Raw genomic sequence first — 20,991 nt, 5'->3', positions numbered from 1 at the left:
CTATATTGTTACTTGTTTCTTATTAACTAAGTCAAATGTTTATTTATTATATATGCGAATAGTTCTTTTCATTCTAAAGTAGATGCATATTTGGGTATATCATTAGTATTTTACTTAATTTATTTGATTCTGCATGCACATACTTCGCAAGATGTTTATTTTATTATGTATGGAGATGATTCTTTTTACTAAGATGTAGATGTTTATTTAGGTCATACCATTTAACGAAGCAAAGCAGTACGCGATGGAAAATGGCGAAAACACGATGCAACGGCCATGAAAGCAAGGAGAGAGGTGCAACGTTGGAGCAGTGGCGGAACAAGGTCTCTGACTTGGCGACTGTGCGACGTCACGGAGGGGAGAAGAAGTCGTGCAGCGGCAGCGTCACTTGCAAGGAGAATAGGGGCGGCACGACATATAGGAGAAGAAGGTGCAGCGGCGACATCAGTTGTAGGGAGCACAGTGCGACATATGGGAGAAGAATCAGACAGTGGAGTGGCGGCGGTGAGGTGTGTTGATGACGACGTGACAGAAATAGAGGAGCAAAGCGGTTGCGGTAATAGGAGAGAAAGATAGAAGGTGAGAGGCTAGGTTGTGACGGATAAATGGAGTAAAATGTTTTTTGTTTTAGTGGGTCTGGAGTGCAACCCATTGTTTATGTCTTTAGTAGCCATATTGTTTATCTAACAAAACTATATAAATTTATATAATAATAAAAGTTTAATATTTGAAAAAAACTCTTTGTTTGAAAATTACTAAAAAAATATATGTTAAATTGATACTTAAATGAATATATATATTTTTGTATTTTATTTGTAGAATTCATTATTTCATTATAATAATTATGGTTTTTTTCGTGCAAAAAAATGTTATTATATAATAACTTTAATTTAATGCAACTAACATAAAACACAACAGTTAAAAGTATAATAGAGTTAAGAATGCACGAAAGGTGCAATAACTAAGATTTTAAATTTTCAAGAATGCTAGAAATTTTCTTGATGCAAGTACCTGCAAAATAGACAAGTGGAAACAATCTTAGAGCAAGTGAAAAATGAGCTTTATGCTTATATCAAGTTCAAAATGATTCTTAATGAGTTGATATGTGAATTATATTGTATCAGCTGATTTAGATTCTATTCCACTGATAAATTTTCCTAGCACATGACTCATGAGCAAGTGAATGTTTCTCTAAATATACATTTAAAATTAAATACTTATGACTTAACTTTTTCTTGACTTGGTATTCTTTCGTAGTCTGATGGTGTTTTAAATGCTGTTGCATTTAATTCTTCGATTCCAATAGCTAAATCCAACCAAACTTTTCAAACTATTTTCCATGACCAGGGTGCAACTTATGTTTGTTTTAGTTCTTTGATACCAATAGTAGTTAAGTTATGTGAGAGGGAAGAGAGTAATTTTTCGGCAAGAAAATTGAGAAAATATTGATACATGGTAAAGAGATTACAAAATATCAGAGATTCACAGGCATTCATATATGATATAACATTCATTCCAATGGCAAAGTTTACATTCATATTCATATTACAACTGAAAAGTTCATGTTTCATAGCATTTCCCTTGGCCTAAGAGGAGGTTGTGGAGCTTTTCATATGTGAACTCTGATTAGAGCCTGATTCAATGAAGAAAACCGTAGTTTCTTGGTTCTCAAGAAAGGCTTGTAGGAATATTGGCACAGGAGGAAAAGCCACATCCAACACACCATCTAGGATGTGAACTACCTGACTCATGGATGGCCTATGAGTCTCATCGTCTTGGACACACCAAGAAGCGATTTTGATGACTCGAATGACCTCTTCGATGTTAGCATTTCCCTTCAACTTTGGATCCAAAAGGCTAAGCACATTGCCGCCTTCGCTTGCTGTTTTTGCAGCCCATGCAGGGAAGAACCTAACTTGTCCATCTTCTGGGGGATCTGAGTTCCTCTTACCGGACACAAACTCGAACAGCATCATTCCATAGCTATAGACATCGGCTTTGGCAGTTACAGGCACCCCAGAATTCCATTCTGGCGCGAGGTATCCCCTTGTTCCTCTCATGGTTGTTAGGACCTGGCCAACTTCCCTTCCAACCAGCTTTGCAAGGCCAAAATGTGCCACTTTTGGACAAAAATCAGCATCTAAAAGAATGTTTTCCGGCTTCACATCGCAATGTATGATGCAGTCTCTACACTTCTCATGGAGATAAGCCAGTCCTCTAGCTGTCCCAAGAGCAATTTGGTACCTTTCTTTCCATTCCAACACCTTGGACTTGAATCCCTTCTCATGAAACAAGTTTGAATCCAAGGAGCCATTTGGCATGTAATCATAGACTAGAAGTTTTCTAGTACCTTCGGAACAGAATCCACGGAGCCTAACCAGATTGATATGCTGGACTATCCCAATTGTGCTCACTTCTGTCCGGAACTGTTTCTCACTTTGGCTAATGTTTTCGAGCATCTTCACTGCTATGACACTTGAATCTGGCAGTGTCCCCTTGAAGACAGAACCAAAACTTCCTCCTCCCAATTTATCCGAGAAATTCATTGTAGCAATTTGCAAATCTCTGTATCCAAATGTCTTCAATGAGCCTTCAACCAACGTTCCTGATTGAACTTGTCTCCTTCTCCTCACCAAGGCAAATAGAGTAAGTGCTAGGACAATCACCATGCCACCAACAGCACCTGCAACAGCACCAATGGTTCTCCTCTTGCTGCTCTTAGGATCATCAAATTCAGATGCTGCAAGCTTGAGAAACATGGTTTCTCCATTACTATCATCTTGAGAAAGCTGCTGCAAATTCAAGAGGTCACCATTCCAAATTACACAACCTTTATTACCATATGCATATGCTGTGCAAGAACAGTCCTCTAAGCAAGTTGAAGCGCATTCCTCTGCATCCCCAGCACTTACATGTTGTGCAGGTGAAGGCAATGCCATGTTTGGAAATGCCATAAACCTGTCCTTTGCACCACCATTAGGATTCGCCGTCTCGCATTGGAACTTTGTTCTTCTCTTGCATCCACTTGAGTAATCCTCTAGGTACCAGTCAGATGGATTACCTGGCTCATAACCAGTCAAGCAACTGCAGAATGGCATAGAGTTCTCAGTACAACTCCCATACACGCCACAGAACGAGTAAACCTCACACTGCGTTCTTGGCTCAGACCAAAACAAGTTCCAATTCTGTGTACTGTCCAGCCATGAAAGCTGCTTGATCTGCCCAGAGACATCCATCACAAACCGCGAAAGAATCGAAGAGTTATATACCGTGTAAGTGAAGTAAGCCTCATCAGGTTCATCATGGAAGGAGAAATTGTAGATATAATTCAACCTCATTTCAGGCACCCCGCTGAAAATTTGACCATTCCAAGGTCCACTAGTCCAATATTCTTCAGTTTTGTTCCAAAGGATCAAGTAAGCTTTGCTTTCTTTAGGGTCTAGTTCCAAAGAGAACAATCCTGTTCCAGGATCTTGAGTGTTCTTCCAAGAAGTTAGGTACTGAGGTTTACCAGTTTTTTTGTCAAGCTTAAGTTTGGCTCCAGGAAGGAATGTATCTGTTGGATGATCAAAACTTTGCCATAGAGAATTTGATTCTGATGGATTAGGCCTATCACTCAGTATAAGATTCCCATTATCTAGAAGCACAGCTACTATAGAATCTAAGTTTGGAGAATTCAAATTTGTTGACCAAACTTGATTTTGAGACTGATCCAAGAGTACTAAATTACCCTTAGATATTGTCAACTTTGCAGAATTTTTATCAGAAACTGGGTTATCTCTATTTGCTACCCAAACATAGGTTCTTTGTGAGACTCTTTTTTTGTACCACATTCCTATGTAGTAGTTAGAGGTGTTACCTGATTTGAAGAAACCCAATTCAAATTTTTCATCTTTGGAGACAAGTGTTTGATCACCACTGAGAGATTGGTTTGCAGTGATTGAAATCAAAGCTGCATGGGAATTGTAAGGGTGAAAAGAGAAGCATATGATGATGAAAAGAGAAAGCAAGAAGCATGGCTCCATCATGTTGTTGAAACAATATGGCATGTCACAAGTTACCATGGAGAAGACGCTAATTTCAGATTATTATGGTTAGAGGGTTTGAACTATGAAGAGTTGAATGGGTCAGAGCAATGACTTGTATTATGTCCCGAGTGTGGAAAATTGAACATTCTCTGGTCATTAAGTCAACACTTCTGGCTGGGTATTCAATTTCTCGCGGAGTTCATGTGTGGACTAGTGGACATATTGATTAAATATTTAAATTACGTTCATGATGAAAAAGATGTTATGCATTTTTCTGTTACATGAGACAGTTCCTGATAAAATTTTGTTAAGGTTGAAAGGAAAGTAAAAAAACGAAGAAATTACATAATTACAAGATTTTTTTTTTTTGAATATTAAAAATAATATAATAAAATTCTCATAAAAACAATCATGATAAGGCAGCGTGCTTTGACCGTCACCGAAACCGTGGAGTCCTGCACAGCACAGTGCACACTGGATTTATTATTATTATTATTATTATTATTGTTAATGGTTTAATTTATTGCTTACAACAAAGCATGACAACCACAACTTGTGGTCAATACCGTTGTAAAATTTTATTGATATAATTATTTTAATATAATAGAGATAATTTATATATATTTATAAATAATGTATCAATTTATTTGTAAAAGAAAAAAAAGGAACAGTATAAAAAAGAAAAAAATAATAATTTTATTATCATTGTTATGTTATTTCAAGTGACTTCTCCTATTTATATAAGTAACAAGTCTTCGTTTTCAACTTTCATTAATTTTAAATATCTTAAAAAATGAATCCTTTAATATACGAAAGTTCAGCCATCCAATTTATGAATGGGCATCCACTTTTCTTATCACAACAAATACCATTTTTGTTTTTCAAGGTTGATCAAATCAAAACTCCACTTCAAAATAAGTACATGATTTAAACAATTTTTACTTTATTATTAATTAAAAAATAGGATTAAATAGAACACAAAAAGAGTTCAAATTAACAGTAAAAGCTAACGCATAACAAAAACATGGGGATTAGAACTATTTAGTATTTAGAACTATTTACAACTCTTCTAAAGAATAGTTTTGCGTTCATCAGATTTCTTAAACTAAAGACTCGGCTTGACAGAGATAAGATTTATAGGAGGGTTGCGCTTAAATAGTTTTCAGTATTCAGGTTTTATTTAACAAATATTTCATTCATAATTATGCGTGATTTCAGTTTGTGTAGCAGTAGGCAGTAGCACCTCAAAATTATATATAACATTGTCCATTAAATCAATTGACAACCTCATCTTAACATTTTTACCACAATTTCTTGTGCATCTAGAGAGAATAAGGCTACATCCAAAAGGAGTGTACAGATTCATCGAGAACCGTATACTGATGAATAAACTTGCTATTGACAGACCTTTCAAAATGTACAACGAAAATTTACCAAGCTGTGTTAAGGAGCATGTTGACCATACCTTGCACCGTTAACTTCAGCTGTGGCACTGACCATGCATATCCAGTTTCCTTTGTCGTCTATTCCACTTGATTTCCATCACTGTCAGTCTTTAGATCAGCACTTATATCCGGAATTTTCGCACCCTTGCGCACTTTTCTCAGTATACTATGCTTGCTCAAACGAATTCGCTTAAGCCTGGCCTTCAAAGTCATGCTTCTCTTTCTCACCAACTCAGCATTATAAGAACCTGATGGTTTTTTGTTGCTCCCAGCTACTGTAGCTCTAGCTTTCCTTTTAAGCTTGCTATTCAACACTTCTGAAGGACGGTTGCCTTGACAAAGTAGACGGAGGTAGTACATAGGTTCAATATAACACGATGAAGAAGACACAATGCCCTTCAGGTTTTTTGGCCTGATAAGCTTCACAAAATCCATTATCTCTGCAAAATTTGAATGATCAGAGTATGGAACAGTAAATATGTACTTGTGAAGCTTCTCGGGAGGTCCTATATCCCCCATTGGCTCGTACTCATCGTCGTCTTCACTCCATTCTGCTTTCTTACAACGAGCTGTCAAATGTGCACGTGAAATAGACTTGGTCTTTGGAGGGGATTTCTTTACCCATGGAAGACCTGATGGCATAATACCTATGGTTGGGCACTTAATTCTGTTCAGTTCCTCTAAAGTTTCAACATTAAAGCTATACTGAGGAACAGCTCTCACTCTAGTAATACTTGTGTTGATTGTAAAGTTATCATAGAAACCAAGAAGATCCATAGTCCACATTCGCTCTGGCCACACCCAAATCTGCAATTGAAAATGAAGCCAAACCAATCAAGAGGAAACTAAAATAGAATGCTAACTCCAAACTGTAGCAACCAAAAACTGCAAAAACTTTGTATGAGATAAGCATAATAAATTGATAATGCATAGATACAACAAAAACAGAAGCAAGCATGTTGCTAACATATATGCTTTGGTTGTAGACATGTAGATAAATATTCAGAGCAAGGGTGCAAGAGACATCATATTGTAACAAATCATAAAATGCTGCACAAATCGGCAACTTCCATGTGTATGAAAGAGCCACACTAACTGCACTAACACGAGTAAAATCATTGATTGAAACTTGCTCTAAGAATGACTGTGAGGAAGAGACCTTAATCTTAAGCGCCTCTGAAATTTGAACCAAAAGATCTTCTTTTCCCAGAGTGTTAATCCCAATAATAACATCATGGTCAGGATGAGAAGCAATGATATCAATAATCTGAAATAAGAAATCAAATAACAACCAAGATATATTGAGCAGCAATAAAAACTTGAGAGTATGCAACTATGCATGAATTTCACTGAAATCTATTATGAGCAACACTTGTCTGACCTATGTTAATCCTGAACATCATTTTCACATTATTTCCGACCACTGAAATAACCGATACCAAAATGTATACATATATAACCAAGAATATGTAACATGTTCATCCATTTAATCCATTTCGGTTTTCTGAAGTATCTCTTATATCATTCATTGGTTCCAATTCTCTTCATTTTTTTGTTTGTGTTCAGCAAATATCATTTTAGTTATCATTTTCAATTGTTATGCATGGAAGTGGAGTTTGCCATACCTGCTGAGCTGCAACTTGGCGATTTGGAAAATCATAGATAGGATTACAGTACGTGTTGTCAAGGTAAACCACATCCACCTTATCATCCTTGATAGCACCCGCAAGCATCTCCTTTGCCTTCGCAGCCCTCTCACAACCCACCTCCCATCGAAAATCCCCCGTGTACAGCATGCACCCAAACTCGCCACGAAACAGCAACATAACCGAACCTTAACACAAACAACCAAACCAAACCCATACATTATCCTCAAACACGAGAATTAAAACAGTCTTCACAAAGGGTCCATTCGATACAAATTCTAGTCCGCTGCCCTGATTTTCTGTTCCCTTCCATGTTCCACGTTGAAAATTTCACAGCTAGGGTATAGTTGGTTCAGAAGTAAAAATGGAATAGGGATTTTCATGGAAGAGCTCCATGTGTAAATCTACACATCAAACTCATCCATAGAGAGTTCCTAATCCTACCCCATAAACATAACCCTAGACAAAATTTTGCACCCAACCAATTTCACCAACTTAAAGATCCACAAATTATGTTCACGTGTCAAATTCCAAACAGTAAAACAGGTGTTACAAAGTAAAATTAAGAATGTGAAAGTCGTTGTTTCTTTCACTTATCTGTGAATTTATACAAAATGTTTCATAGCTAACAACTAAAATGCAGATTCTCTGACATGAGCTTAACTACTCTAATAATAGAAAAGAAACGGAAGAGTTCGATCTCACTCAGAACATAAATCAAACAGTTAGAGTGCAACAGCGAAAGAAGCGAGACGGGAAAAGATATGGTTACCGGGACAGTGACAGGCATCGATTGCGATGAATTCGACGGCGGTGGGAGCGCCGGAGGAACGGGAGATGAGGTTGAGGGTTTGCCAGGTGCCGATTTCGAAGACGTGGAGGAGAGAGAGGTCGAAGTCGGAGAACTTTAAGGGAATGAGGTCAGCGGTGAAAGAGGAGCAGTAGAGAGGAGCGTGGGACCACGTGGAAGAGAGGCCTTTGGTGTGATCGGCGTGGAGGTGGGTCAGGAAGTACGCCTGGCTTCCTTTCACCCAACGGTCCACCGATATTAGAGCTTCATCCATTGCAGAAATGGCCCAAGGAGAAGGTGGTGGTGGTGGTGGGGATGCAAAACCAACAGTTTTGCGTTTTATTTATCTTCGCCTTTGGTTCTACTTTTTAATGCTTGGCTTTTTTGGCGGGAACTATTTGATTTTGGCGCCCTAGTCTTCTAATGAGAAATCAAAATTATATTAAGGGAGAGTATAATGTTGAGTTAATTTCATGTAAAATTAATAGTTAAATATTGTTAAATATTTTAATAGATTTGATTAAACTGTCATCTAATAGTTATATCCTATCCTAATTTTATTTGTTGGTTGAAAATTTTTTTTATAAAGACACTTATATGTCGTATCATTATTGGACGTATTAATGAATTAGTTATTTTTTAATTTTTTAATAAAGTAGAATAAAATCGATTTTTTATAATAATAATAATAACAATAAACCCAATTGTTATTAGATCCGGTAGAATTGACCAATTTACATAACCTACCGGATCATAAATTTTTTTAAAACAAAAATCAGAGATATATTTATCTTTTTATCAAAAAATTTAAACATAATTCGGTTTAAATTGTGTAAATCGATCGAATTAAATCGAGTCTAATAATTATAATGCAGATAATTGGGTTTATTATTATTACTATAATAAATTAATTTTTTGTTCTGATTTATTAAAAAATAAATTATTAAATGATTTAATAAAAATATCCAATAATATTATAACACATGTAAACATCTTTAAACAAAAAAAAATTTTAATATCTTTATCTAAATGGTGTCTAAAAACAAAAGCAAAAACAAAAAGCTATATTACATTTCTTTTTAGTATTACCACTAAGTATATATTTCTTGGATAACTTTTTTTAAAGCAGTGAAAATTTTGGTTAAATAAAAAATTGAAGAATCTAATTCTCCTTAAAATCAAAATTTTGGAACTCACTTATTATAAAAGTTATAAATTTTAATGAAGATTAATGTTTTTATTTAAATACTTTATAATTTTTTCATTTAAATTCTTTTTTTAATTTATGAAGTAATTTAAATTCACTTCTCATCAACATAAAAACTTTTAATATTATTTTTTTTTAATTTTTAAAATCTACAAAGTGATTTAAATTGCAAAGACTAATTTATTAATGGATAAAAAATAGTGATATTTAAGCATATTGGTACATAATGTGTTATCCACATACGTGGATTTGCCATGTTCAGTCACGTGCAAAATACAGATAATGTATTGTGTGAAACAAAAAAAATAAAAACATGCAAACAGCTGCAAAACACAGATTGCATTGACAAGCAGGGATCTCCACGTCTCAAAATGTATCCCTTGTCCCCTGCATGCAGGCATGACTAACATTTTAATCAGCTTAGAATTCCTCCAAACGCAGGTTGTGATTGACAGGATCCCTCGCTGCATGGACGACACATGTTGAGGAGAATAATGAAGTCAGTCTTTAAATGCAAAACGCAAGCTAAGAAGAAACAACAGTTTCACTTGTACAGTGAGGGTGTGTTACAGTGAAACATTGCATGAGGGTTGTGTTGGATTTTTTGGGCTCCCTTCCTATCTGAAAAAAAAGTCCAAATGCTAGTATCCAAACCCATCAATAGTTGAAGTGGGGGTTGAGTGAGAGAAGTGTCAATTGCAAGGAGAAAACCAAACACTAGAGAGAAGAGAAGAGAGAAAGTTATTTTCGCACCTATACAAAGCTGTCTCTATAAATTGGTTGCTACAGATTCGTTAACCGTTGGATCAAGCTCAAATTTGAACAGTATGTTTTACACATCTGGTTCTTTAATTTCACCGTTCGGATCTTCGATTCCATGTCTGTAGCTGGAGATATTGGTCACTCACAGTATCTCTATTTTTCTGGTATTTTCATCTTCTTGTTCTTGTTTTGAAAGCTTTGAAACTTGGGTTGTTTGGCTTGTTGTATGCACATTTTGTGTAGTAATTTGTGACTCTTTTGTACCCTATTTTTCATCATAGTGAAGTTATATCCTAGTCTTGGTGACTCGTGTGTTTTATTTCTCTCATTGAGGAGGTTTTCCACGTTAAAAATCTTGGTGTGTTAGCTTGTTTCTAATTTCTGGTTTATGTGATTTTTTCGCTGCTATTGGGTATTATTGTGCTGGTGTTAATACTTGTTGTGAGTGGATATTGTTGCTCCTCTAATTCTTGCAAGTAGGGATTGTGTTTTATTCCTATCAGGTTGTGCGTTGAGGGGTGAATGGGGTAAGTGTGGGAGGAAGAAGAATACAGTTAAGGTTTAGGGTTTTAATGAGAGAGGAAGAAAAAATGATTCATAATTTTACCTTACCTGATGAACACAATATTAAATATCTGGATCATTCTCAATAAAAAGTGTTTTTTTTATATGATGAATAAATATATATTTTTTTACTTTATTTATTTATATTTTAACTGATAATTTTATTGTTGACTTTATTATTTTTTGTTGTTGTTTTCGTTATACTTGAATAATTATTATTATAATTAAGTCTCCAAAAAATTATTATTATGATTAATATATTGTTAATTTTTAATAATACTTTTTATAATAATATAACAATAATAATAATAATAATAATTTACTATTGTTAATATATTAATAAAAACATGAAAAGTAATGTTTGGGGGTCGGTTGCCGGACAGGTCGGGTGGTTATTTGAGGGGGTGAGAACGCCTCAATCGCGGTTGTATTGGGTTCGGATTCGCCGTGTAGCCGAGCTCTCGTTGTGAAAGGAAAGAGGGGGTGCCACCTGCAAAGACACTCCGACGCTCTAGTCAGTTAGTGTGCAGGCGGGGAAAATGATAGGTGAAAAAGGTGACATACCTTGGGGGAAGGGCAGGTTCTTCCCCATTTATACCGTGTCAGGGGTGGGCCCTATCAGGACAGGCCCACCTTCCTTGAAGCTTCCTTACAGCTGTAGGGGAGAGCTGTCAGGGACGCGTGTCCAGGTCGCGTGGTGAGCTGAACGTGCCCGACCGCTCGGGTCGGGTCATCAGTGGGTCGGGTCGACCCGAGAGTGGCCTGGACCAGGCCATAACAGTGCCCCCACGCACCAGTGGTAGTCGCGGGAGCTATCAATGGCGTGTCACTTTATGTTACATTCATCCTCGTCAGGTCGGCCGCTCGTGGGAGGGACATACCCCCTATGCGCGTGTCTTTTGGTTGCCCAAACAACCGTTTCGTCGCCTCGTTCCTTGCACTGAGCATTGAATGCTCATAATGGGGTGAAAAACCCCGTTTGCAAAGACTCTTATGCCCCCAGGTTTTTCGCGCTTCCTGGGAGGCAGTTTTAAACAGTCAATTTTGTTTCTTCCTCTTTTACACTCTCTGCACACTCCTGTTTCTTCTATCTTCCTGCCATCCTCTCCCTAAAGTTTCAGGGCATCGTTGTAGCACCCTCGTGCATCCTCCCCTCATCCTTCTTTGCTTTTACAACCAATTCAGGTATTTCTTGAATTCTTCTCTTTTTTGCTTCGTTCTTGCATGCTTGTTGCTTGTATTTGCTTGGTTTTTGTTGTTATGTGGCCTTTCGATGCTGGTTAGGCGTGTTAGGGGAGGGGTGCCATTCCAGGGTAGGTTTTGTTTGGACCCTTTACGTTTTTGATCGTGTTTAACCTTAGGGAGTAGTGTGGGGGTAACTTCTGTATTCGTTCCGAGCACCCGACCTCTTAGACTGACTGGATGGTCCCCCCATGTAGGTATGGCTCGCACCGCCTCCCAGGCTTCCCCTTCTCCCGCGGCGTATGACCCCTACGCCTGGGTTGTTTCCGATTTAAAGGACTCTCCCAACCAAATGGGCGAGGAGGAGCTCACCGAGTTCCGTCAAAATGAGTACCTATGCGGAGGGACAGATGAGGAGGCTAATTACGACGTCTTCGTCCCGGCTCCTCATGAGCGCTTGTACGAGCTTAATTTCCACGCCCCCCGAGTTGCCGACTGGATTTGGTTCTACAAATCCATGTTTACACAAGTGGGAGTCCGTATTCCATTTTCCGCCTTCCAAATGGCGCTTCTAGGTCGGATTTCCGTGGCGCCGTCGCAGTTGCATCCGAACAGCTGGGCTTCAATCCGCTGTTTCGAGATGGTTTGTGAATATCTCGAGCTGCCGGTCTCTGTAGATGTTTTTCTTTTCTTTTTCAATCTCACAAACCCTTCGAAGGAAGGGAAACATAAGAAGGGGTTCATGTCCTTCCGGTCTGCCCAAGGTCGGAGGATTTTTGGTCTGTTTGAGGACTCCTACTATGGATTTAAAGATAAATATTTCAAGGTCCGTCCGGTCAAAGGTCGTCATCCCTTTTGGTTGTCATTAGAAGGGGCCCGCCTTATCCCGACCTATTGGAGCTTCGGGGCCGGGTCCAACGCCTTTGTTAAAGTGTCCTATAAGGGCATGTCTGCGGTGGATAGGAGGATTGTCATGTGTTGTTGGCGGTCTTTGGGAGGAATCAAGTGAATCATCACCTCCTTATGGTGACCGGGAGGCCGGTCGAAACTATATTTGTGAGGAACTTTTGCTTGCTTTGTCTCTTAGTTTCTTGCTTTTCTTAATAACTCATTGTGACTAACCGACTTCTCTTTTTTTTTTTTACAGTGGGGATGTCTGCCGAGATAACGGGTCTCCCTAACTTGTTCCAAACCTTCCTTTGTGCAAGTGACGACGAGGGAGGTAATGAGAAATCTGCTGCTGAGAAATCTGCTACTCCCCCCGAGGACAAGGCCGCTTCCGAGCAAGGGGTTGAGGTCGACGAGACCGGCACCTCAGCTCAAGGTGCCTCGATCGAAGGTGACAAGGCGGTTCACGTCTCCCCCTTCCGCGAGGTTATTGGCACTGGGGGTTCGACGTGTAACCCTGATGCCGATGACGAGGTGGAAGAGGTCCCTAGCTTCAAAAGGAAAAGGAAGACGTCGTCCAGTCCTGAGGGGGTTCTTACTGTCATGGAGAGGAATTTTGATGCTGGGAACTTTATAGATTCCCAGTTGATTCCTGGTACTGAAGAGCATTTTCATGAGTCGTCCCTCGCCGGGCAGGCGAGGTGGATGTATCGTACCCTCTTGCGCGGCGCAGTGATAGCTCGGAAAGCCGAGTTCGAACTGTCTGGGATGGAATCCCTTCGTAGGAGGTTGGAATCTGCTGGGAAGGCTAATAATGAGCTTAAAAGTGAAGTTGAGACTCTCCGGGAGCAGCTGACCCAATCTAAAGAGAAGCTTGACGCCACCGAGGAGAAAGCTGCTGCTGCCGAGAAGAAGGTTATTACCGGAGAAGAAGTTGGAAGAGTTGGACGCCACGGTTTCACGTCTTGTCGAGCGCAAAATGGCTTTAGAGAGTCAGGTCGGCGCGGCACAAAAACGGGTGGCCGAGATTGAGAAGGAGAAGCAAGTTGTGAAGGCTGAACTGGCAACGTTGAAAACAAAGTATAAAGACGTCGTCAAGCAGGGGAAGGGTGCGATCCTGGCGACCGAGGAGACCCTTAAAGCTCAGGTCAAAATTGTTGCCCCCGATTTCGACACGTCGGCGATTGGCGTCTTCAAGGTGATCAAAGACGGCAAAATTGTTGACGTTCCTAAGAAATGGATCCTCTTTTTCTATGTAAAACTTTTTGGTTTAGCCGTTTCGTTTTTGCTGTTGTGAACAATTGACTTTTTTGGTCGTTTGCCCGCTTTACCGTAGTTAATACTTTCTTATTCGCCTGGTTGTGTTTTCGTTTCTATTAACCGTTATTGGTTTATAGCTGTCGTTTATATTAACGGGTCGTGGCTTTTTAGTGTATCCATTTGCTATTGCGGCAGTTGACGGGCTCCCGGGGTGATCAGTCCCGGGGCCGCGTGTCGTTGTCGAGTTGCAATGAATTCGCTTGTGGAGCGGGTTGTCTAGAAAAGGTGAACAAACAAAAGAGAGAGAATTTTCACAAGTATATCTTATTCGGTAATCGCATAAAAGGCCTATAGGGCATAACTAGTACAAATTCGCGAATTAACTACTTAGCTCGATTGGTCGGCATGTCGCCTCATGCGCTAGGAGTAGAATCTTCTCAAGTTGTCCGCGTTCCACGTTCTTGGGACTTCCTTGCCATAGAGCCTTTCTAACTTGAAAGCGCCTTTACCCATCACTTTTTTGATTCTATAGGGGCCTTCCCAGTTTGCCGCCAGCTTGCCTGCTCCTGGGGTCGGTGGGCCGATGTCGTTACGCCTTAGGACGAGATCGTTCGGCTCGAATTCCCTCTTGAGCATTTTGGTATTGTAGCGTAAGGCCATTCTTTGTTTTAGCACTGTCTCCGTCAAATGGGTCATTTCTCTGGCTTCATCTATTAGGTCCTTCTCCACGGCTTCCTCCACTCCTTTCAAAAGTAGTCGGGGGCTCGGTTCCCCAATTTCCACGGGTATTACCGCGTCTAATCCGTAGGTTAGTCGGAAAGGAGTTTCCTTGGTGGCAGACTGTTCAGTTGTTCGGTAAGACCAGAGAACTGAGGCTAGCTCGTCGGCCCAAGCACCCTTTTTATTATCCAATCGCTTCTTGAGCCCTAGCAGGATAATCTTGTTCGCGGACTCTACTTGTCCGTTTGTTTGGGGGTGCTCTACCGAGGAGAACTTCTGTCTTATGCCCAGGCCGGTGAGGAATTCCGTGAACTTCTTGTCGATAAACTGTGTGCCGTTGTCCGAGATGACAACTTCTGGAATCCCGAATCGCGTTATCACCTGCCTCCACATGAATTTCCTGCAATTGGATGAGGATATGCTGGCCAGCGGCTCGGCCTCTATCCATTTGGTGTAGTAGTCAATGGCGACTATGAGGTACTTGACTTGCCCGGGACCGACTGGGAAGGGCCCCAAGAGATCGACTCCCCATTGCGAGAATAGTCGGGAGGACGTTAACAGACTTAACTCGGAGGCTGGCGCCCTGTGGAAATTGGCGTTCTCTTGACACTTGACACATTTTTTGACGAACTCCTTGGAGTCTGCCATCATTGACGGCCAATAGTATCCAGCTCGAATTAATTTTCTTGCTAGGGCTTTGCCTCCTATGTGGTGTCCGCAGCAGCCTTCATGGACTTCCCTGAGGACGTAGTCCGTTTGGTCGGGGTGTAAGCACTTCAGTAGGGGCTGGTTGAACCCTTTCTTGAATAGCTGCCCTTGAATGACTGCATATTTAGCCGCTTCCCTTCTTAGTTTCATGGCGTCCTTTTCATCGTCAGGGAGTTTGCCATTTTCTAGGAAGCTGGTGATGGGGTCTAGCCATGAAGAGCCCAGCCTTGACAAATGCAAGGTGACTGCCGGCTCCCTCGTCATACCTTGGATGAGAGACCGGTTGCCTTCTCCCGGTTTAGTGCTGGCCAATTTTGATAGGAGGTCTGCCCGTGTGTTCCTTTCTCTTGGCACGTGGTGGACCGTGACCTCCTCAAATTTTTTGCTTAAGTTCTTGACTTTTTTCAAGTACTTTTGTAATAACGAGTCTTTGGCTTGATAGCTCCCGTTTAACTGGGAGGTGATGACCTGGGAATCGCTGCATATTTCCAGCCTTGTTGCTCCGACTTCCGCTGCTAGGGTTAAGCCCCCTATAAGGGCTTCGTATTCTGCCTGGTTGTTCAAAATGGGGAATTCGAACCTGATCGACTGCTCGTATACGACTCCAACCGGGCTTTCCAGGATGATCCCGGCGCCCCCAGACGTCTGGTTGGAGGCTCCATCCACGTGGAGCTTCCACCGTGTGCTCGTTTCTTCAGTCGGATCCCTCGTTACTTCTACTAGAAAATCTGCCATCGCCTGCGCCTTGATGGCTTGCCGGGGCTTGTATCGTATGTCGTATTGGGAAAGTTCAATGGACCAAGTCATCATCCTTCCCGCCAAGTCGGGCTTTTGAAGAACTTGCCGGATTCCCTGGTCCGTTCTTACGATAACCTGGTGACCTTGGAAGTATTGCTTTAACCTCCACGAGGAGGTCAAGAGTGCTAGGGCTAGCTTTTCCAGTTTGCTGTACCTTAATTCTGCCCCTTGTAGGGCTCTACTTACGAAATAGACTGGTTGTTGAGCCCTCCCTTCTTCTCGCACCAGAACTGCGGCCAGGGCTTCTCCTGTTATGGCGAGGTACAGGTATAATGGCTCCCCGTCCTTTGGCTTCCCGAGAACCGGGGGTGCCGCCAGGATTTCCTTAAAGTGCCGAAAGGCTTCCTCGCATGCAGGTGTCCACTCGAACGCTATCCCTTTCTTCATGAGGTTAAAGAACGGTAAGGCCTTTGTTGCCGATGCTCCGAGAAACCGGGATAATGAGGTCAGCCGCCCTGCCAACCTTTGGACGTCCTTGATACAACCTGGGCTCTTCATCTGGAGTATCGCTTGGCATTTCTCCGGGTTGGCTTCTACCCCTCTCTGAGTTATCATGAATCCCAGGAACTTTCCAGCTTCCATGGCGAAGGCGCATTTGAGGGGATTCAGCCTCATGCCGTGTTGTCGGAGAGACGCGAATACATTTGCCAGATCATTCAGGAGGTCGTCGGGTCGCGTTGTTTTCGCGAGGATGTCGTCCACATAGACTTCAACTGTCTTGCCTATGAGGTCGTGGAATATCCTGTTCATCAGCCTTTGGTATGTTGCCTCTGCATTTTTTAGCCCGAATGGCATCACCTTATAGCAGAAGGTTCCCCCCGGCGTTATGAACGCCGTCTTGTCTTCGTCTGGACGGTGCATCGGTATCTGGTTGTAACCGGAGTAGGCGTCCATGAAGCTTAGATAACGGTAGCCCGCCGCAGCATCGACGAGTGGGTCTATGTTAGGGAGGGGGAAACAATCCTTAGGGCATGCTTTGTTAAGGTCAGAGTAGTCTACGCACATTCTCCACTTGCCGTTGTGCTTTTTCACTAGAACTACGTTCGAGAGCCACGTCGAGTAGTCTACTTCTCGTATAAAACCTGCTTCTAGGAGGCTGGCCGTCTGCCTGGCCACCTCCTCTGTCCTCTCCGTCGACATCTTTCTCCTCCGTTGGGCAACCGGGCGTGCTTCCGACTTGACGGCCAGAAGGTGCGACATAATTTTTGGGTCTATGCCCGGCACGTCGGCCGGTGTCCAGGCGAACAAATCCCTATTGGCCCTTATCATTTCGACCAAGGGCTCCTTCAACTCATGCGGGAGGTTCTTGTTGATGAACGTGAATTTTTCCTCCGTGTCGCCGATCATGAATTTTTCCAGGTCCCCTTCTGGTTCCAGTCTGGGTTTGTCGTCTACTCTGGCATCCAGGTCGGCTAGGAACACGCCGAACGCCTCTTTGGATTTCTTTCTTAGGGAGAGACTGGCATTGTTGCAAGTGACTGCCGTCTCAAGGTCTCCTCTTATGGACCCTATAGATCCGTCATCGGTAACAAACTTCATGACTAGCAGCTTCATGTTGATTATCGCTTCAACATCGTTAATCGTCTTCCTTCCCAAGATGATATTATAGGCGGTGGAATCTCGGAGGATCACGAACTCGGCCATCGCCGATCTTCGGCCTTGAGTCTGTCCCATTGAGATCGGCAGGGATATTACTCCATCTGGTTTGATGAAGTGGTCGCCCAATCCAATGACCTCGTGCTGGTGAGTCATCAGATCAGCGTCCTTTAGTCCCAGTGTGTCAAATACGTTGCGGAACATGATGTTCGAGTCAGCCCCTGTATCGACAAGGATGCGTTTGACGAGACCGGTTCCCACTCTGGCCGTGATGACCATGGGTGGGTTTTCCGGGGCATCGTCGAACCATTGGTCTTCCGGGCCGAAAGAAATGGATGAAGGCTTCTTAGAGTTTCGTACCAACGAGGAGGAGACCGCCAAGACCTTAGCATCTTTCTTGTGCGCCGATCGGGATCTTGGCGTGGCGTTTTTGGCCGTCACGACGTTTATCACAGTGAGGCCGTGGTCTCTGTCTTCTGGCTCTTGTCGCCACTTTGCCGAACTGGTTTTGCCTTCTTCGTCTTGGTCGCGATAACGCCTCCTCGGCACCCTGATAAGATGGGAGAATGCTGCTAGCTTATCTTCCCTTATCGCTTGTTCTAGTGCATCCTTCAGGTCAAAGCAGTCCTGTGTTTGGTGACCGTAGCCTTTGTGGTAGTCACAATAGAGGTTCTTGTTTCCTCCCGTGCAGTCCTTGAGTGGTCAGGGCTTCGGCAGGATTCCTTTCTCGGCTATTTGCTGATAAACTTCCATGATGGGAAGAGTGAGTGGGGTGTAGTTGGTGAATTTCCCGACCCGGGGGAACGGCCTCGGTGCCTTGCTTGGCGCCTCTTCCCTGGTTTGTTCCTTCAGCCTTTCTCTGTTACCCTGTTGCCGAGGTTGGTTGTAGCCGGACTGCCGTTTATTGGCAGCCACGACTCGGCCGACTTCCTCGTCGTTTATATACTCTTTGGCTACTGTCTGGATCTCGTGCATCGTCCAAACTGGTTTCGTGGTAAGGTGTTTTCGAAAGTTCTCGTTGAGGAGGCCGTTCATCAGGCAAAGGCTGGCCACCAAATCGGTTAGGCCGTCGATTTCAAAGCATTCGTCGTTGAACCGATCCAGGTACTTTCTGGTCGGCTCTCCCTGTCTCTGGGTTATCCCCAAAAGGTTGATCGGGTGCTTTGCCTTTGCTATTCGTGTTGTAAACTGGGCCAGGAATGCACGACTGATGTCCGAAAACCCGTAGATGGATCCTTGCGGGTGGCCGTTAAACCATCTGATCGCGGGTCCCGCTAGGGTTACCGGGAAGGCTCGGTACCTCACCTCGTTCCCTACTCCCTCTAGATTCATCCTTGATTCGAAGGCCGTGAGGTGTTCTAGAGGGTCTTGAGTTCCATCATACCTCATGTCCATTGGTTTGTCAAAGTGCTTCGCCAACCGGACTTCGAGGATGGACCGGTGGAATGGGGTGGCGCCCATTATCACGGGTTGTCGTGTCCTCTCAGACCTCCCTTCCCCATCTTGGCGATCTCGTGCCGTGCGGCGCGTTTCCCTGCCTCGGGAGTAGATGATCGTGTCATTTCGTCTTCTCGGGATCGGGGACTCTTCACGGGTGCTCTCCGCTTCCGTTCCGGATGCGGAGGCGCGTCGCAGACGGCTTCGGCGGGAGTCTCTCTCTTGGCTTTCGGGGGATGGGGTGTAGCTGGGATCGGTGGTTCGTCCGTCACGCTCCTGGTCGGCCAGTTGTCGCTCCAGGTTCTGGACCCTGTGACGTAGCTCCTGCATTATTATGGCGCTGTCGCCGCCCGTTCCCCCGAAGGGTCGCGTCCTCGTGTGCTGTTCAGTGTGTTGTCGGGGGGACCTTCGCCGTCCTCTTAGTGAGGCGACAGAGGCCGCCCCTTCCGCTCCGGCTCCTCGGCCTTGGTCTCCGGGACCCGGCACAACGTCCATTAAGGAAATCCCCACAGACGGCGCCAATGTTTGGGGGTCGGTTGCCGGACAGGTCGGGTGGTTATTTGAGGGGGTGAGAACGCCTTAATCGCGGTTGTATTGGGTTCGGATTCGCCGTGTAGCCGAGCTCTCGTTGTGAAAGGAAAGAGGGGGTGCCACCTGCAAAGACACTCCGACGCTCTAGTCAGTTAGTGTGCAGGCGGGGAAAATGATAGGTGGAAAAGGTGACGTACCTTGGGGGAAGGACAGGTTCTTCCCCATTTATACCGTGTCAGGGGTGGGCCCTATCAAGACAGGCCCACCTTCCTCGAAGCTTCCTTACAGCTGTAGGGGAAAGCTGTCAGGGACGCGTGTCCAGGTCGCGTGGTGAGCTGAACGTTCCCGACCGCTCGGGTCAGGTCATCAGTGGGTCGGGTCGACCCGAGAGTGGCCTGGGCCAGGCCGTAACAAGTATTATATAAATAATTTTTATGATAGTTAATGTTATAATTAGTATATTATTAAATTTGTGTAATAATAATCTTTTTTATAACAATAATATTTTTTTATAATACTGTTTGTTAGAAACTATTATTATTATTATTATTATTATTATTATTATTATTAACTGTTATTATTAAGAAATATGTTTATTGTTGTTGCTAGCTTTTAAGGAATTATTATTATTAATTGTTATTTTTTTTTTGCAGACGATTAGGAATTTGTTGTTCAAAAAATTTGATCTACCAGAGACGTTTAACGATATAGTTGTAGCGGCACTAGTAGTTATTGGATTTCAACACGTTTTGTGAGTAGGCGAAATAAAAGGTCATTCTGCACTTCTAAGTTTCTTGGTGGAACAATGGAGATCGAAAACCCACACGTTTTACCTTCTAGTCGGCGAAGTGACTGTGACGCTGAAAGACGTGACACATATACTCGGCCTCCCGATTAATGGGGAGTCTGTCATGGTTAGAATGGATAGCAGTCACCAGTTTTTGGTGGAGAACTGCTTCGCTTGTTTTGGTTGGGAGCCCATTCTGCACTATCACATCTTGAGTAAAGTAAATCTTGCATGGGTCTGGCGGTGTAGAGACACCGAACCTGTGTCACGCAGGAGTCCATTACGCCGTACGTTCGGGCTCATATTTTCTGCATGATTGGAACTGTTGTGTTTCCAGATAAGTCTACTACTTCATTGAACTCGAAGTTTTTTGCCTCTACTTCGAGATTTTCACCAGATTCCACTATACAGTTTGAGGGTAGCCAGTCTGGCACATCTATACAGATTGTTGTGTCGTGCATAACGATACAACTGTAAAGAGATGGATGAGTCACTCATTCTACTTTTTGTTTGGGCGTGGGAGTGTATGCCGTTTCTGGCGCCTATTTTCCACTCATTCTATTACGAGTAAACAATTTGTTTAGTTGATAGAAAATATGCCTAACAATGGCAGTCACAGAAAGGTTGCGTGCACCCTTCAGG

General features: G+C 42.8%; 3 protein-coding genes across 3 annotated transcripts; all 3 read right to left on the bottom strand.

Annotated features, from left to right (window-relative positions):
• Positions 1–1,464: 1,464 nt before the first annotated feature.
• LOC107477836 (G-type lectin S-receptor-like serine/threonine-protein kinase At2g19130) lies at positions 1,465–4,148 on the bottom strand. The gene has a single exon (XM_016097911.3). The coding sequence runs from the start codon at positions 4,062–4,064 to the stop codon at positions 1,587–1,589; it is 2,478 nt and encodes an 825-aa protein (XP_015953397.1). The 5' UTR covers positions 4,065–4,148; the 3' UTR covers positions 1,465–1,586.
• Positions 4,149–5,265: 1,117 nt separating this feature from the next.
• LOC107477834 (uncharacterized) lies at positions 5,266–8,246 on the bottom strand. Its single transcript, XM_016097909.3, has 4 exons — positions 7,892–8,246; positions 7,099–7,307; positions 6,633–6,740; positions 5,266–6,280 (listed from the first exon to the last, which is right to left on the bottom strand). The coding sequence occupies exons 1-4, from the start codon at positions 8,181–8,183 to the stop codon at positions 5,552–5,554; spliced, it is 1,338 nt and encodes a 445-aa protein (XP_015953395.1). The 5' UTR covers positions 8,184–8,246; the 3' UTR covers positions 5,266–5,551.
• A 5,946-nt stretch (positions 8,247–14,192) lies between these two features.
• On the bottom strand, positions 14,193–19,361 carry LOC107477852 (uncharacterized). The gene is made up of 2 exons (XM_016097931.1): positions 18,342–19,361; positions 14,193–18,221 (listed from the first exon to the last, which is right to left on the bottom strand). The coding sequence occupies exons 1-2, from the start codon at positions 19,359–19,361 to the stop codon at positions 14,193–14,195; spliced, it is 5,049 nt and encodes a 1,682-aa protein (XP_015953417.1).
• Positions 19,362–20,991: the final 1,630 nt, after the last annotated feature.

The sequence above is a fragment of the Arachis duranensis genome, chromosome 3 (assembly GCF_000817695.3).
Source record: "Arachis duranensis cultivar V14167 chromosome 3, aradu.V14167.gnm2.J7QH, whole genome shotgun sequence".
Classification (NCBI taxonomy): domain Eukaryota; kingdom Viridiplantae; phylum Streptophyta; class Magnoliopsida; order Fabales; family Fabaceae; genus Arachis; species Arachis duranensis.
This window is presented reverse-complemented; position numbering and strand designations above follow the sequence as displayed.

What these genes read in the sequence shown, in the direction of transcription:
- LOC107477836 (XM_016097911.3), bottom strand. Translation starts at nt 4,064, where the DNA reads ATGGTAACTTGTGACATGCCATATTGTTTCAACAACATGATGGAGCCA.
- LOC107477834 (XM_016097909.3), bottom strand. Translation starts at nt 8,183, where the DNA reads ATGGATGAAGCTCTAATATCGGTGGACCGTTGGGTGAAAGGAAGCCAG. An exon ending in CGATGCCTGTCACTGTCCCG is followed by an intron (nt 7,308 to 7,891) that starts GTAACCATATCT and finishes GTTTGTGTTAAG; the next exon opens with GTTCGGTTATGTTGCTGTTT. An exon ending in CAGAGGCGCTTAAGATTAAG is followed by an intron (nt 6,281 to 6,632) that starts GTCTCTTCCTCA and finishes TTTCAATTGCAG; the next exon opens with ATTTGGGTGTGGCCAGAGCG.
- LOC107477852 (XM_016097931.1), bottom strand. Translation starts at nt 19,361, where the DNA reads ATGCAGGAGCTACGTCACAGGGTCCAGAACCTGGAGCGACAACTGGCC. An exon ending in TCACTCTTCCCATCATGGAA is followed by an intron (nt 18,222 to 18,341) that starts GTTTATCAGCAA and finishes CACCAAACACAG; the next exon opens with GACTGCTTTGACCTGAAGGA.